Genomic DNA, 15,873 nt, shown 5'->3' on the forward strand with positions numbered 1-15,873 from the left:
TTGTCTCCAGACCCGTCCCCAGAGCTCAAACTTAAGGAGGGCACATGAAATGCATATGTGTGTGAGTGTGTGTACATCCATGGGAGAGAGGGGGCGCGGGGGGGTTGGGGGGGGGGGGTCTAGAGAGTCATTGTCATTTGAGTACAGAGTTACTGTGGTAGCAATGTCACGTCCTTGTCTATTCTGCCATTTTTACTTTCAATGCTATATTGAGAAGTGTCATTACTCATTTTTGACAATGTGTTGGAGTCCTGGTGAGAAATGGATAACATCAAGGCCAACCCCAGCCAGCAGTGACAAGGATGTGTAGATAACTGTGGAGGAACATTTTAAATCTGCTACCAATTGAAAGTGAAACTGTCCCATTGAAGCATTCCATTAGCTTACTTAATCATACTGAGTCGATGTGATTTTCTCAGTAATCACAGGTGATGACAAATGAACTGAAAATAATGATGATTCTACCATCTGTCCACCATAAGTAGTCTTCAATTAATAGTAATGGGTTATTCAAATGTAAATGAATTGTTGACCTTTGAGGTAGGCCTTTGTGCCCTATGAGTGTCAGTGCAATTTTCATATTGAATGAAATTAGTTACTGGACCATGTATCATCAACAGACAGGTCTGTTAATGCACTGAAACAACAGAGACAGACCTGAAGAAGTGCTGACAACTAAAGTTCAGTATTAGTGTGTGTTTGCTTGCTTTGGTTTTGCTTCACCAATAGATTTGATATAATTTTAATCAAAAGAATGAATCATGGCTGACTCTTTAATCTGTTCACAGTAAAAATGTGTGTTGGTTTGCACTTTGTCATGACATTTTGGGTTTCCATACTAACAATACATCCAAATATAAACCCTCAGATATAATTTGTTTGTTAAAAGAGCCTATTGAATGTCAAGCCTTGACAAACCAAATGGTGCGAATAAATAGGAATTAATCTAGAAAGAAAAAGACAGACAAAAGGAAAAGCAGTAAACAGAATTACTGAGTGAAATGGTGACAAAAAAAGATTATAATGTGTGCTGTTGTGCTGTGTATGCAAGATGTTCTGTCTCAGTCATACCCAGACTGCCTTAGTAAACATTCAAAGCTGGGTAAGAGAAAAATCCATTTGCCAGGATGAAAATATTACTGTCGATGAAATGTTAAAATCATTGCGTTTGCAAAATGAAAGAAGGAAACATAACAAAAGCTGAATGAATAGGCTTATGGACTTAGATGATTTCACCCCTTATCAGTTGTTCAATTTGAATGATGCTTGCCTGTGCCCCCACAAGGCAAGAACATTTTCTGCACAACTGCTGTTCTGTGCAGGGTGACAAAAACACCCCAGAATAAGGCATACAGTCCACCATTTGTCAAATTGAAATGGATTCAGCTATTATTTTGCAAATGATCTCTCTTAATTCACACTTCTGTCAACAATGAGAATCTTTTTACAGACTCCTTTTTTCCTCTGTTGTGCGTGTCTGAAAACAAACTAATGGAATTCAAAATTACCTTTCCTCAGTATAACCACTGGATATTTACATTCAGCATTTAAGAGGGAATATAGAAAAAATGGGTTTGAACTTTTCTAGGCACTTGATAACGATTTCCGTGTCAAAACAGTAAGTCCGCCGAATAACACCCACTCACCTCAAATTTGACAAACAATTTGACTGAGTGTTACAGTGGAGATTTTAAGATCAACGTCATAGCCAGGAGAGGTTTTCAGCAGAGCTGTTCTAAAGACTAGAAAAAACACCCAACCTATTAAGTGTTTAAATATGTCATCTGTTAGTTATTAAGTCCTACAAAGAACACGTTCGGTTGGCCACTTGAGACAGTGGTGCAGAGGTGTGGGCTGAGGGTGAATAGAAAGCACAGTATGTGGATAAAGAAATGAACAATAGATGCGTGATTATATGAGCCTCTAAGCTAATGGAGTTTGAGCATGTTAATTGATGGTGAAATAATGTGAGCTTTCAAACACCTTCCCTCATGAGAACACTGCTATTAGTTGAGGCAGATTTTTGCTCACTGACAGGGCCTGTTAACAATTGTTTTCATCCCCGCCTCATTCACACAAATACATGATTGTTTGCACTCAGCAATTAAACACTAACCAGGCTAATTAATTAGAAGCTTGGCAAATGTATGAATCAATGTACTTGTATTTATATGGATTGTACAATCTAAAAGATGCAAACTAGTCAAAATAGAACATGTGTACGCTTTTTTGTGTGTATATGCAATAAGATTTTAGCTATGTTCAATGTAAAATCATCAGTATACGCGCAACCCTAGTATTAATAATGTATGTCCATGTAGTAACCTGATTTTTTTATACATACATATATATATATATATGTCATCTTCCAAACCGCTTATCCTATATAGGGTCGCGGGGAGTTGCTGGAGCCTATCCCAGCCGTCAATGGGCGAAGGCAGACTACACCCCGAACTGGTCGCCAGCCAGTCGCAGGGCACACATAGACACTGTCACTGAGCGGGAATCGATCCCACGCTGCCCGCACACAACTCAGGCGTGTGTACCACTACACTATCAGCGGACTTGGTGAGAAGCATCAACTCTTATCTGTGATCCTATATGTGGAGATGTGAAACGTGGTGATAGTGAACCTCTGATGTTACTTAATAGGGGCGTACACTTGTGGTGCAATGGAACCAATAAATGAAGTCGCATGATTTGACCCAAATTTTCTGGAAAAAATGTCTATCAGTTAAAAAAACAAAACAAAAAAAAAACATAAATCTGTACAGTTAAGTGTTATCAGATCATTGTCATTATAAGCATCTGCCATTATCAAAAGAGTTCCTTCCATTAAAATCAGTGCACCACAGGAGTAAATGTCAAGGTTAACGTTACACCTTGAATAACATTGGAAAGGAAACATACAGGTACAAATGACAAACACCATATGGTAAGAATTCAATGCAACTCTGAAACTGTAACCCAGCAGAGACCACGGTGAGAGGGAAAAAGCAAAGAGATTGGCATTAAATAAAGGCAAAGCTGGAGAAATGAGGCCAGTGGGGCAGTGAGAGCTCCACTAAAGGCAGATGATCTCTGGGAGTTGAAAGGAACACAAAATGTGTCTTAGTCCCTGGGAACATTTTCCCATCAGCTCAGTGAAGTCTGGACTGACGTATACAAAAATGTGGACATAGGGTGATATGGAACACTGGTGATGATTTTGTATTTCTTGGTTACAGAATTCACTTTCTCTTCACAAACAGACATTCAAGAGTATTGTACACCACTGAGCGGTTACATTTAGATGAATATTTGTCAGTGGGCACCAAACCTCTTTACCTACTGTGAAAAACTGTGGTGTGTTGGAGTGTCTCATTCGTCTTAAACACACAAACATGTTTAAGAAAAATACTATTGGTTAACTTTTCATGATGCATGAACGATATTACACTCAACTCATTTTTTTATGACTGGAAGTTGTCATAAAAGGAACAATGTTGATGGTCTCTTTGAATCTATTCTACAATTTCCACTCTTCTGGGATGCTTTCCACATGGTTTTAATAATAGTGTGTATATATTGTTAAGGTGACAATATGTTCAAAGGGTAAGATTAGAAAACTTTCCACCTTCGGTAAAAGTCAAGATAGCATATTTCAGATAAAACTGGCATTTCAGACAAATACATTCTCTGTAATTGAAAGCACACTTAACGTGTGTTTGCTTTCAATGATTAACGTTAACTAATAAAACAATAACAGATTAGCATAGTGCAGAGGTCAGCAACAAGTGGCCCATGGGACAAAATTGGCCCGCTGCCAATTATATCTGGCCGCCCAGATGATGTTGATGACATTATTTTAGGGATGTCACTCATTCGCCGAATCAGCGGGCAGGACCCGGTCACGTGAGTATGGCCGCACTGCAGCTGAGCTGTTTCAAACATGGAGGAGTGTAGAGCGGGGATTCATAGCGAGGCGCGAGTCCACGTCGTCCGCAGTCTGTAAATGGTTTGGGGTTGACAAGACTGACAGTGTGGTGTGAATAACATTGTTAGATGTGCCAAAACGGTCACTGTGAAGGGCAATTCTGTTGCACCACGAGCCATATGGATTATGAGGAAAACTAAACAAAATCTTAAACACACAACACCCAGAAAACAGTCGCCGAGTTGGACCAACAAATATAAACGCACGCAGGCACTCACGCACACACACACACTCAGCACTTTAGTGAGCAAGTCAAACTTGACATCCTGGATGATCGGTTAACATTGAGTTTACACACTTTCAGTTTTGTTATTCAATTTTATTCTGAATATGGTGGCCAATGTATGAGAATGGGTGTTGTCATGACAACGTCTTTTTTTTCTCTCACTGGGTGACACTTCATCACACGTCACATATCAAATACATTTTCTCTCATTCTGATTGATGTAGTTAACACCTTTTTCTCATTCTGATTGCTCTAGTAGTTGGCAGTGGTACACCAGTACTTACTGCAGCTCAAAATGTCACATCATTATGGAATAACAACACATTTAAATGACATAAATATTCCCAAAAATCAATGTAAGTATATGCATATTTTTTTGTTCTTTATTGCTAAATATTGTCATAGAATATCATAATGTTTTGCAGAAGCTGTATTGTATGTAAACAAAGGTCAGCTATGCCCGATAATTGGTTACCTAAGATGCATACATTAATCTCCTCATTAAAAAAAGAATAACGAATGTGAATTGAAGGACACCTTCATTAAGGACACGTCAAACGCAATTAGTGGCCCCGGGTCCCTCCCGAGCCTGGTCGCAGTTCTCTTGTGGCTGCAGAAACGTTTCTTTCAGGTCAAATCTATTATTTAATTGTTGTCATGCATTCAAAACTAAAGTAACAACAAGTAAAAAGTACAGATGCTAAGTAAAAACAAAGTCATAAAGTGAAAATGGTATGTCTGTAAAAGCTAGTCTGATAAATGAATACTCAGTGAAGTACAGTATGAAGTACTGGGAAAAAAAAAACAGTACATTGACAAAGTATTCCCATCTGTGGATGTGATGTCACCCAAGCGCCCTCAGGTCCACTGTGTTTACCCGTATTACTATATTATAACTTTTTATTTTTATTTTATTAACTTAACATGTAAGCATCATCTGCTAAAATGAACTTTGCAGTGGAGGCAATTTCTTGTTAATCTCTACTGCCTGTATTACATGAAATATGCACATTTACATCAACATCTGAAAGCTTGCAAGCTTTTAACTGCACTTAAACACAAACAAGATTTGGTTACACATTGTGTTGACTCACCTTGCGAGCATTCGGTGATTCAAGTGGTAGTCCAGTTATGTTCACCTGTGCCAGGTCATCTGCATGAGCACTGAGCCCATGGATGAACATGATTGGCCCGCCGTATGTCACATCTTGCATGGGTACCAAATTCTGGTCCCCATCGACGTGGAATTTGGCGACAGACACCTCAAAAGCCACATCTTCATTACCAGCACAATCGTCGAATTCAACTGCAAATAAACATATATGGGGAGAATGTCAGAAGACCAAGTATAAAGAAAAATATTTCTCAGACTTATTTCCCAGTGAAGAAAACAATATGAGGGTTTGCCAAATGATCCATCCATATTACGCAGAAAACAGATACCCTGAAGATAAAAATGCACAGCAAAGAATACAACATGCTCTGAAGGTCTTGGCTGCAATAAAAGTGCCAAGACAGAGTTCACATGCTCCCCTGGTAATATTTATGTCCTGCTGCTTTGTTTGCATTTGAAATTGGCTGTTTAAGCAAAAAAACCTGATTCCTGAACTGTGGGTATAGAGTGAGGCTTTGGGTATGTCAAAAACATGGGTTGGATTTAAAGATTAAACACAGCTCAAATAGTAAAAGGTATGCAATGTATAATTTTTATTTAGTTATTGACTGTTGTTTACTTCAAGCATTTGGTGTGTGCATGCAGGTTGTATCAAATGTTCAGTAAACGTAAATCACGATGTACAATTGCAAGAAAAACTATGTGAACACTTCGGATTTAGGCAAATAACTTCACTGAGCGCTAATCGGAGTCAAGAAGTCAGTCAAACTAGCATCCATGTGACAAGATCTGAGGTGTTGGTTAAGGCTGCAGTTGCCCTATAACAAACACACACCAGTTTTGAGTTTTCTATTCTCGAGCAGCTATGTCCTCTGTGAACCATGCCTCACACAAAATACGCATGAATAAATGTTAACTTGAATGAAGCTGAAAAGGCTGAGAAAAGTCCCCAGTAAAACAAGCTGTCTATAAATTAAGAACGTTTAGTACCATTGCTACTCTCCTTAGGAGTGGTAGTCTTGTGAAATGACTGCAGGAACAAAACACAGAATGCTCAAATAAGGGAAATCTGAGAATTGACTGTAAAGGCCAACATAAATCTATGTTGAAAGCTCTTCTCACAATTGAATATCCATTCATACATCCATTATTTAAGACACTTTTCCTCACAAGGGTCACGGGTGTGCTAGAATCTATCCCAGCTGCCTTTGGGCAGTATGCGGGGTACACCCTGAACCCGTTACCAGCCAATGAAAGCGCACACAGAGACAAAGAAACAGTCACACTCGCAATCACACCTAGGGACAACTTAGAGTGTTCAATTAACCCACCATGCATGTTTTTGGAATGTGGGATAAACTGGAGTACCCAAAGAAAACCCACACAAGCATGGGGAGAACGTGCAAACCCCACACAGGAAGGCCGGAGCTTGGAATTGAACCCTACACCTCCGTACTGTGAGGTGGATGTGCTAACCAGTCGGCCCTTGTGCCGCCACATTTGAATATCACTTGAATTAAACATGTTAACAGACAAGAAATACATAAAATATAAGCATCTAATTGGAATGCAGCACAAATCCAGTCATGAGAGATGCTAATACCACATATGATGACCAGTCAACAACCTAGTTTGTTTCAACTTTTGAGCCATATTCCTCCAGAGAAGTTTTGGCGGGATTCCAAATTGCACAACTTGAGAGTGATCGACAAGAGGTTACACTGCATTAGAAAGATTTGCTTTGAATTAGGCCTACTTCTCACATGGGAGCATGTCTCACTTGACTGAGGCTGGATACTGCCAGGAATACTAACAGACTCCAGTCACAGTCATCCTCTTTTTTTTCATTTTTTAATCACCGGTACATACTAACCTCACTGTTACAACATTATTCCCTTGTCCTCCCCCACTGTGGATCCCGGAGGGAGAGATCCCACAGGAAGTGAGAAAGTGTTGATATGTACACGTGTTGTTGATTAGGGAGGCAGGTGCAACAATGATTCACATTGTGCTGTGAAACTCTGCGTGGGTCTCATAGTGCACAACAAAAGCACAACAAGGATCCAAGTGTCCACCCCGGAACATATGTTGCTTTATGTAACTTCTTTTGTGGATGAGTTCTATTCCTGCTTGGCATGAATCATTTCTGATAGCAAATCTACCACATTTCCTATTTTACACCCACGCCTATATATATATAGTATATAATTAGCACGTTAGCGCGTGTATATATCCAGCCCCGCCCTTCCTGTGTGTATAGTTTGCATGTTCTCCCGTGCCTGCGTTGGTTTTCTCCGGGAACTCCGGTTTCCTCCCACATTCCAAAAATATGCGCGGTAGGTTAACTGAACACTCAAAATTGTCCCTAGGTATGATTGTAAGTGGGAATGTTTGTCTCTGTGTGCCCTGCGATTGGCTGGCAACCAATTCAGGGTGTACCCCGCCTACTGCCCAAAGACAGCTGGGATAGGCTCCAGCACGCCCGCGATCCTCGTGAGGATAAGCAGTTTGGATAATGGATGGATATACCGTATATATAATTATTATTTTCAAAACAGTGCAAAACATTCCATCCTTATTATGTTCCTCCTGGACCACAGAGGAGTGTCACATTTGTTGAGAAAAAAAAAGACTTAGTGCATCAATTATGGATGATATTCTTCTTTCTTAACTTAAAGAACAAAACATTACAATTAAGAAACCATTTGTAATGGTGTAGATGGGCTTTAATAACTGTAATAACACGTTAATAACTGTTGAGGTTTCTTTGCAATGAGGCAATTGATTGACTCTCAGTCTCTGTTTGACCACCTCTCTCTGAAGAAGAAACAACTGTGGTCAACAGTGAGAAGTCAATTTTTTGTACTTAGCACACATAAAATGTTAGGCATTTGCCTTGATGCCAGGATTTATTGCTCGCCAGTGGCCTTTCAAATGTAGCGACACAAAAACAAAAACAATGCATTAAAAAATATGTACAGGCTCCATATTCATAGGCAGCACAAGTGCGGTTGATTATAAAACTGGCTCATTTTTTTAAAATTTAATTTTCTGGTTGCTGAAAGCAGACTAAACTTTACAGCTGTTGGAACCAGGTCTAACTTATGGCACAGGTGGTGTAAAATGGTTTTGGTGAATTTGATCGAGGTGCGGGCAGACAAATTCTGAGCTCCGCACATGTGCAGTGGATGTCATCGTATTTCATTCATAAATGTGACAACAGTGTATATCGAACACTGAATCATTGTAGAAATCAATTAATCATAAAACACATTATTATTGTTAACTTTACTGTATTTTAAAAATCACCCACCTGGCCATGGCACAGATATAGGCCGGGGTCATGCATGGACATGAACAATCAGGGTTGTGCCCATGTCACAGTGGTGAGCAGTGATTGCCCTGGCCAACTTTACATCACCCAACTGTGGAGGTTTGCAGCGCCAGTGACTTATAAATGTTTAAATACTAAGGCTACACAATATATCGAAAAAATATCAATATTACGATAATGGCCTATGCCAGTGTTGTCCAACCTTTATTGAGTCAAGGAAGGCACAAATTTCACATTGGAAAAAATCTCACTGAACACCGCTGAGCAAAACAATTCACAAAAAGTGGATACACAGGTTAATTATGTACCTACAGTCATCTAGTGGAAGACCATGTGATTGTTTTACCTCATATTATATGTGGTTGGCATGGATAAAATAACAAAAGCAGTTTTTATTGTCAAAATAACTGACATTGGATAACTTCCCGCAGAACACCTGATAATCTCTCACGGCACACTGGTTGAGAATCATGCAATCGTTTTCATATGGAATCGTATGCTTTTATATGAATTTGACTAGTCAGATGCCAACTTAAATGTGCCTCGCCACATCGCCAATAGTTGGACATTTTCTAGGAGAATTACAATTAGTTAGCTAAGAACACATTGAGCTTGCTTGTTTTGCCGCATGAAAAAAATGTGCTTATTTCATTAGATAATAAAAATGTTCTTTCTTTAGGTACATGTTTAGGTACTTATATATGTTAATGATAGATATATGAATGTTGCTGTCTGTGTGAGCTTCTGCAACAGCATCATTTCCTGAAAAGGATCAATAACATATCTATCAATCTATCTATGTTAAATATTGCAATAATATTGATATCGCTACAGTCAACATCCATATCGTATATCCATGTCGCACGTTTTTCCAATATCATGCAGACCTAATAAATACAAAAACTAGTCTTTCCCGCCATTGCGCAGATTTACGCAGTTACTCATACTGTAATTTGTGTGCATGTCTCCCTTGTCAAGTTTTGATAGGTAAAGTCTTTTTGTAGTCGTAATCTATGAACAAAGGTCCTGGTAAGTCATAACAATATACATACACAATACCTAGTGTCTGGGTTATGGTAATAATACAGATTCTACAATGAAAGTCGCAAAGTTGAACACCGCAAAAGTCATAATGACTTATGATGGCAAAGAGAAAATACTCATTTAGAGCATCCATGCATTCCACTTTCTACAACGCTTAGGTGAACTGGAACCTACCATAATGGACTTTAGCCAAAAAGCACGGTACACCCATCATTTTCAAAAAAGAAGCATTAGGCATACCAACATTTGCTCCTTTAATAATAAATGGTTGAACTTTTCTTTAATGGACCAGCATACTATTATAAGACAGAAAAAACACCTCTACATGAAGCCATACTGTATCTATTGTTCACTGTTGAAAGCACTACCACTGATTTCAGCTCTCACCGTAAGAGGAATAAAACCATTGCATTTGTTCCTATCATCCAACCCTCCCGCTGTTTTGTGAAAACAATGACTTTGAGCACCTCAATCCATTCACATTCAGCCCTGATTATAATAGCACCAAGTGCACAGTGCAGTTATGGTTAATGCTGCTAGACTATAAAATTAATAGTCTGAACTCTATCAGAGCACTCATTTAGCACACTTAACCTTTGTGACTGTTTTGTCGGCTGTCTTTTATCTCTTTAGCTGCAGACACTTTAAAGTCATCCCTCCAGACATATTGTTTTTTTTTCACCACCTAGACATTATAAGAGAGATAATAACACACAAGTGAGCAGAAAGAAATTGGGGCATAAGAACATGATATTGAGCAATAGCTCAACTCAAGAAGCGTCATACTCTCTCAGCCAAGGCTTAGTCTCAATATTCAAAAGTTACTTCTGAGCCAACACTTGAGAGATGTACTCATTTCCATCCTCTTTCCAAGCCTCAGATTTATTTCAATAACACACTCTTTAGAGTCTACAAATTGCAGTGCCAAACAGTGTCAGTGCCATTTCAAAGGAAGCCAAAGAGTGTTTGATGGTATTCTAATGCTGTCAGGTTTTGGAGGGTGGGGGTGATTACGAAAGGGAGCATGGTGAGCTGGCAGCTTTGAAGTCAGACAACAATGACAGAACATAACTTAGCCCACTTACCACCAACACGTCCGCTTTCTTTTCATAGTGCTAGCCCACGCAACTGAGGAAAACATGGATTAGGGTCACCAAAATCCCAGACAACTACAGAATATGGTGTGTGACTATTTTCAAGTTGGAGATTAGTTCACTTAAGGCCAAAAATTCCCATGAAGACTGATCATTAACTTGGTCCATGGAAATGCGAAAACTGTTGCTGGTTCGGTGCCGCTTTTGCTTCCAGCACAATGACCAGCCCCAAAATGCGCCCCCATTGGTGCATTGCCTTCAAGTTGATGCTTCACCATTAGTGTATGAACATTTTCTGTGTATCATTTGGTTTGACCTGTGTGTACATGTAGTATATGGAATGTAGTATATCAGAATGTTGATTGAATTTCACCCTCAGGGACAGAAAAAAATTAAAACAGATACATTATTCTATTGAACCTTATCACAAAAAGAATGTGATAAGTCACATACTTCTAAAAGACCCAGCACCTAACAACACCAGCATTATATTACTACAGGAAATATATTACATATTCTAACCTTGATATTCTAATTCTCATTAATGAAGTGGCTAAACTTGATCTCCAAGATTATTAAAGTTGTACTTTAGCTACTCATACACTGTTTTAAAGATCTTTGGGGGGGGGTATATTTCATTAACTTTGTGTTATATGTCAAGTCGGGATGTTGGGATTGATGGGTTACTCGACAGTGGGTGTCTTTCAGTTTATGCCGAGACCACGGCATGTATTGGGTTTATTTTCATAAAAAGGTTTCTCCCAGAATTCCCTAGTCCCAGTCTCACTGCCCCAACACATATAGTCTTGAAGTGGGATTCAAAGAAAAATACAAAGAAATGCAACCAAGTATTAATTTTCATAACATCAACTGGAGGGTACGTTTGAGTTTATCAGTATGTACCCAGCTTGAGTGTGCTACTGATATTTCTACATTTCAATCTTTGTTTGATGCATGCCGCTGCCCAGCAGAATGCATGGCTTCTGCATTGAAGTCATACCAGAGATATCTGGCCTTTTAAAGGTTGGGCAAGTACAGCATTAGCAACTTCCTACTCAAGTGTTTGTTTATTCATTTCATGTATTCACAAAAAAAACACATTTTATCATGCATTATATCTGCATCATATCCATAAAGCACATATTGGGTTTTGTCCTTCTATTATCAATCGTAATGTTTTATCATGTTACTTAAGTTAGATGAAGTCTACAGTGTATTAACTAAAATACCAAAGTACGAATGTTTTGACCTAACCAGGGTTGGGATGACCTGACCAGATAAGGGAGTGAAGCCAAGGACAGGAGTTGCGGATGTGGTTAGGCAAATAAGCACATCAGACTAAAATCAAACAATCTCACATCTTGTTTTCTAATTCTAAGCTATCTTGTATCAATTATGATGTTGTTGACATTGTGACTTTCAATAAAGGATCAAGTAAGAGAGGGACGACAGAGATCTGAACCAGATTACTGTTGTTCGTCTCTTGGCCAGTAAAACTCATCCCTGGGTGTCCGTGTTGTTTTGTCTCCATATTTCTGACTTGTATTGTTGAGGCTCCAGTCTCTCTGGAGGCGGGATTCTCTCCTGACAAGCAACACCATTATCAAAAAAAACAACAAATTTGAATTTATCAGAATTTTTTTGCAATTTAGTATATTCCAAAAATACAATGTAGAACATATGTTTGATGTTCATAAAGGATTAGTATGAGTTTGATCAATCTGACTATCACAATTTGAATTGGTCTTCTTTACTTCCAGTATTTGTAATGCGATTTTCAATAAAGACAGCCCATAACACACACAAAGCCATAACAAACAAACTGCAAGAAATGGTAAGAGTGCCCAGGAAAAATGTGTAGGAGGTTGTCATCATAACTCTTATCAATTTGCAAGAGGGACAAAATGAACACCAACAAAAATTAAACATGTAAAAACTGTAAAGACACAACAATGAGAAAAGAACAAAGACATGACTATAAAGCGGGTATCACCATTAGTTATTGAAATACATTTTCAGCCTGAAGTAGAAGTAGCCGCATTCAAGTGTTGAAAACTACAAATTCAGACATATTTAGTTTCAAAATTTGATGTGCAAACCTTGATTTTGCTCATACAATATCACCTCACTGACACAACAGCAAAAATATAAAGAAATGATTTGTGTCACTGCCATTTGTGTCACTGCCCTTTGCTGCTGCACTACTCACCATTCACAGACCACATAATGATAAAACATAAGCAAAGCACGCTAAGTTTCAGTGCCTTATGACATTGAATGCGGAATTGCTGCGTGCATATAGTATACATAGTTATTTAAGAGATGTTAAGCATTTTATTGCACAAATATTAATGATCAATCTCAGTAACTAATTGGGAGTAAATTATGCACACAATGCTGGTGTGCATTCATTCTTTAGACCAATGCCATTTTAAAACACATTTAAATGTAATCATTATTCCATTTTTAGTTTTCTTGTATTGAAGTGCAGTGTTAATTTTTCAATTATGTATAATGCTGAAATCGCTTACAACAAAAAAATAAGGTGTATTTTATTAATAAAATCTCTATGAAAACGTAGGTGTTTTGGACAATCGTCCCTCAGCCGCCCTGGCTGAATTCCCTCTCATTCAAGCATTTGATTATCCTTCTTTTTTACACACTTTACAGAAAAACATACTGTTGTCCTCTAAGTGTCGAAGCCGGGGGAATTTACACAAATAGTCAAACTTGATATGATGACTCGTCTCCTGATTAAATGGTTGTTTCACTGTGTCACTCAATCTGCTTCGGGGTTTTTTTCAACATGGGATGAGGGGATTCCAAGTTGTTTTGTGCGACTCGGCAGCAATGACGTTGGTTTTTAGTGCAGAAACCGACAACATATGAGTGCATTCTTATATTTAGGGTATCAGCAAAGGCTTGGTAACTGTCGCTACTATGCCGCCGGCTCGCTGCCGGCATATGTAAACATTGCATCATCGGCTTGACAACGGTGTTTTTTTTTTAAATTTTATTTGGAAAGCAATTCTATGTTAATATAGTAACTAATCAAATGCGTTAATGGCCGCCAAGAAAATTGTGGGGTCAATTGCATTATTTCCATACGTACATTTGTACTTTGTAGCCGTGGCTTTTGACGAGCGTTTTGCCGGCGCAATTTTGATGGAGGAATTGGGGAATTGTCGGGGTGGCGAATATGGAAAATATTTACCACTTCACTCCCTATTTCAACTCGGCATTGGTGACGTGCCGAACGGGGAGCAGGAACCCTGATACAAAATGCTTTAAACAGCTGATGCATCCAAAATGATATACTGGAACAGTTCTGTAAACAAGATATTAAAATGGGCATTTCCAGGGCAGAAGAGGGTGTCATTGAAAGGACATGAGGCGTCAAACAAATGTCTCTCATGTCATCTCTAACAGCCACAGGGGCATATTTGCATAGGGTGGAGATTGCTATGATATCTTGTGATAATAGCGGACAACACCCCAATGGAATATGTTCTCAACTGTCTTTATTTTGGCACCGTTCTATCCTCCAATGCCGACACAAACTGTGAGGTCAAACATCACAATAGTTTTTTTTGACCGACACGGAAAGGCCCAATCCAACTCTCCAAACCCGTTCTCCAGCAGTCGTCTGAAATGTGTCAAACATCAGCATTCTGGAAGAAGCCAACATGGTCTTGGTGGTTGAATCAGATGCATGCGTGAAATGCAATGCAATATTTTATGGATCGTAGCAGACTGGCATGCAGTCACGGCACATACTGTATATCATCTGGTAGGCGTGCCACTGTGTGAAAGTAAAGACAAACATGGTGATGACAATGTTGTTATATGTGTTATAGCACTACAGTTTTAAAGTCACAATATGTGGCACCTATCTTAGGAACAGCACTTCACATTCAGATTTTTCATTTAACTTGGGTAACAGTGGGTCGAATATGTGCGTAGCCCTGCGTTCTGAGTTTGAATCTCGACTCGAATATTTGTGTATGGAGTTTGCATGTTTTGGCATGCTTGCATAGGTTTTTATCAAAGTTCCCTAGTATCCTGCCATATTTCAAAAAATAATTCTAGAATGCTTTAATTGAAGACTATAAACCTACTATAAGTGTGAATGTGACTTAGCTGTTTGTCTAAGAGAGTGTACCTTGTGATTGATTGGTGATCTGTGAATGGTATACACTGCTTCTCACCTCAAAGTCAGCAATGATAGGTTACAGTTCACCTGTGACACTGAACATGATACAGCAGGTGTTGGAAAATGGATGAATGTTTAATTTAAATTACAGTAGTAGGAGTACAGTACAACTACGTCTGTACAAAAAGAACAAGCAGTGAAGTTAAAAGGATTATAAGGGTATTAGAGAACTCTTTTTTGTAGTGTAAAAGTCATCTTGGTTTCAGCTCACTCATTTTAGGGACATTTTTTTATAGTGTAAAAGTCATCTGACTTTAAGATCAATTATCAAATCATCAATTATCATATCATACCATATCATCGTATCATTATCATACAGAATTTCTGCGCTTGTTTCAAAATGCGTGTTATAAAATGTCACTGATAATGTTCATTGTTCATGAGCTGTTTTTAAAGTTATATTCAAAAAAGGTCAAAATCTTTAGAAGTAACACCGTGAAACACTGACTCACATTTAGTTGAGGTACAGGGATGGTCTGTTGAATCAACAGCTTAAAAAGGTGTTAAAGCTGATTATGATAAGCTGGCACTCCACGAAGTGGATCAGTCACCAACAGCTTAGTGGCTGACAAGTAACTCTACAATCAGTGCACAGCCAATACTAGCTCGGCCCTCAGACGGCTAATTCCAATCATACATCGCTATCACTCGCCATGTACAAAGAGATGCTTTGTTTGCTGTGCTAAATACAGAGCTGCAGACCTAATGGATTTGTTTGTGCTCTGATCAGTGAGCCTCAATATCCAGTGAGGCATCTTTTGCTGTGTCAAGATTTCTTTAAACTAATTAAATGGGGACAAAAAAAGAGTGGTTGGCCACAGGAACAGAGGCATTGCAGCGATATGAGAGCCAGTGCAGTGTGCTTTTATATT

General features: G+C 38.8%; 1 protein-coding gene across 1 annotated transcript in view; it reads right to left on the reverse strand.

Annotated features, from left to right (window-relative positions):
- cdh13 (cadherin 13, H-cadherin (heart)) overlaps positions 1-15,873 on the reverse strand; it is a 311,068-nt gene that overhangs the window by 178,921 nt on the left and 116,274 nt on the right. The window contains exon 3 of the mRNA XM_086029056.1: positions 5,297-5,508. Within this exon, the coding sequence (XP_085885182.1) occupies positions 5,297-5,508 (212 nt within the window). The remainder of the gene's footprint in view (positions 1-5,296; positions 5,509-15,873) is intronic.

This window comes from Filicampus tigris, chromosome 4 (assembly GCF_054856515.1).
Source record: "Filicampus tigris isolate MCC_2025a chromosome 4, RoL_Ftig_1.0, whole genome shotgun sequence".
NCBI classification, from domain to species: Eukaryota; Metazoa; Chordata; class Actinopteri; order Syngnathiformes; family Syngnathidae; genus Filicampus; species Filicampus tigris.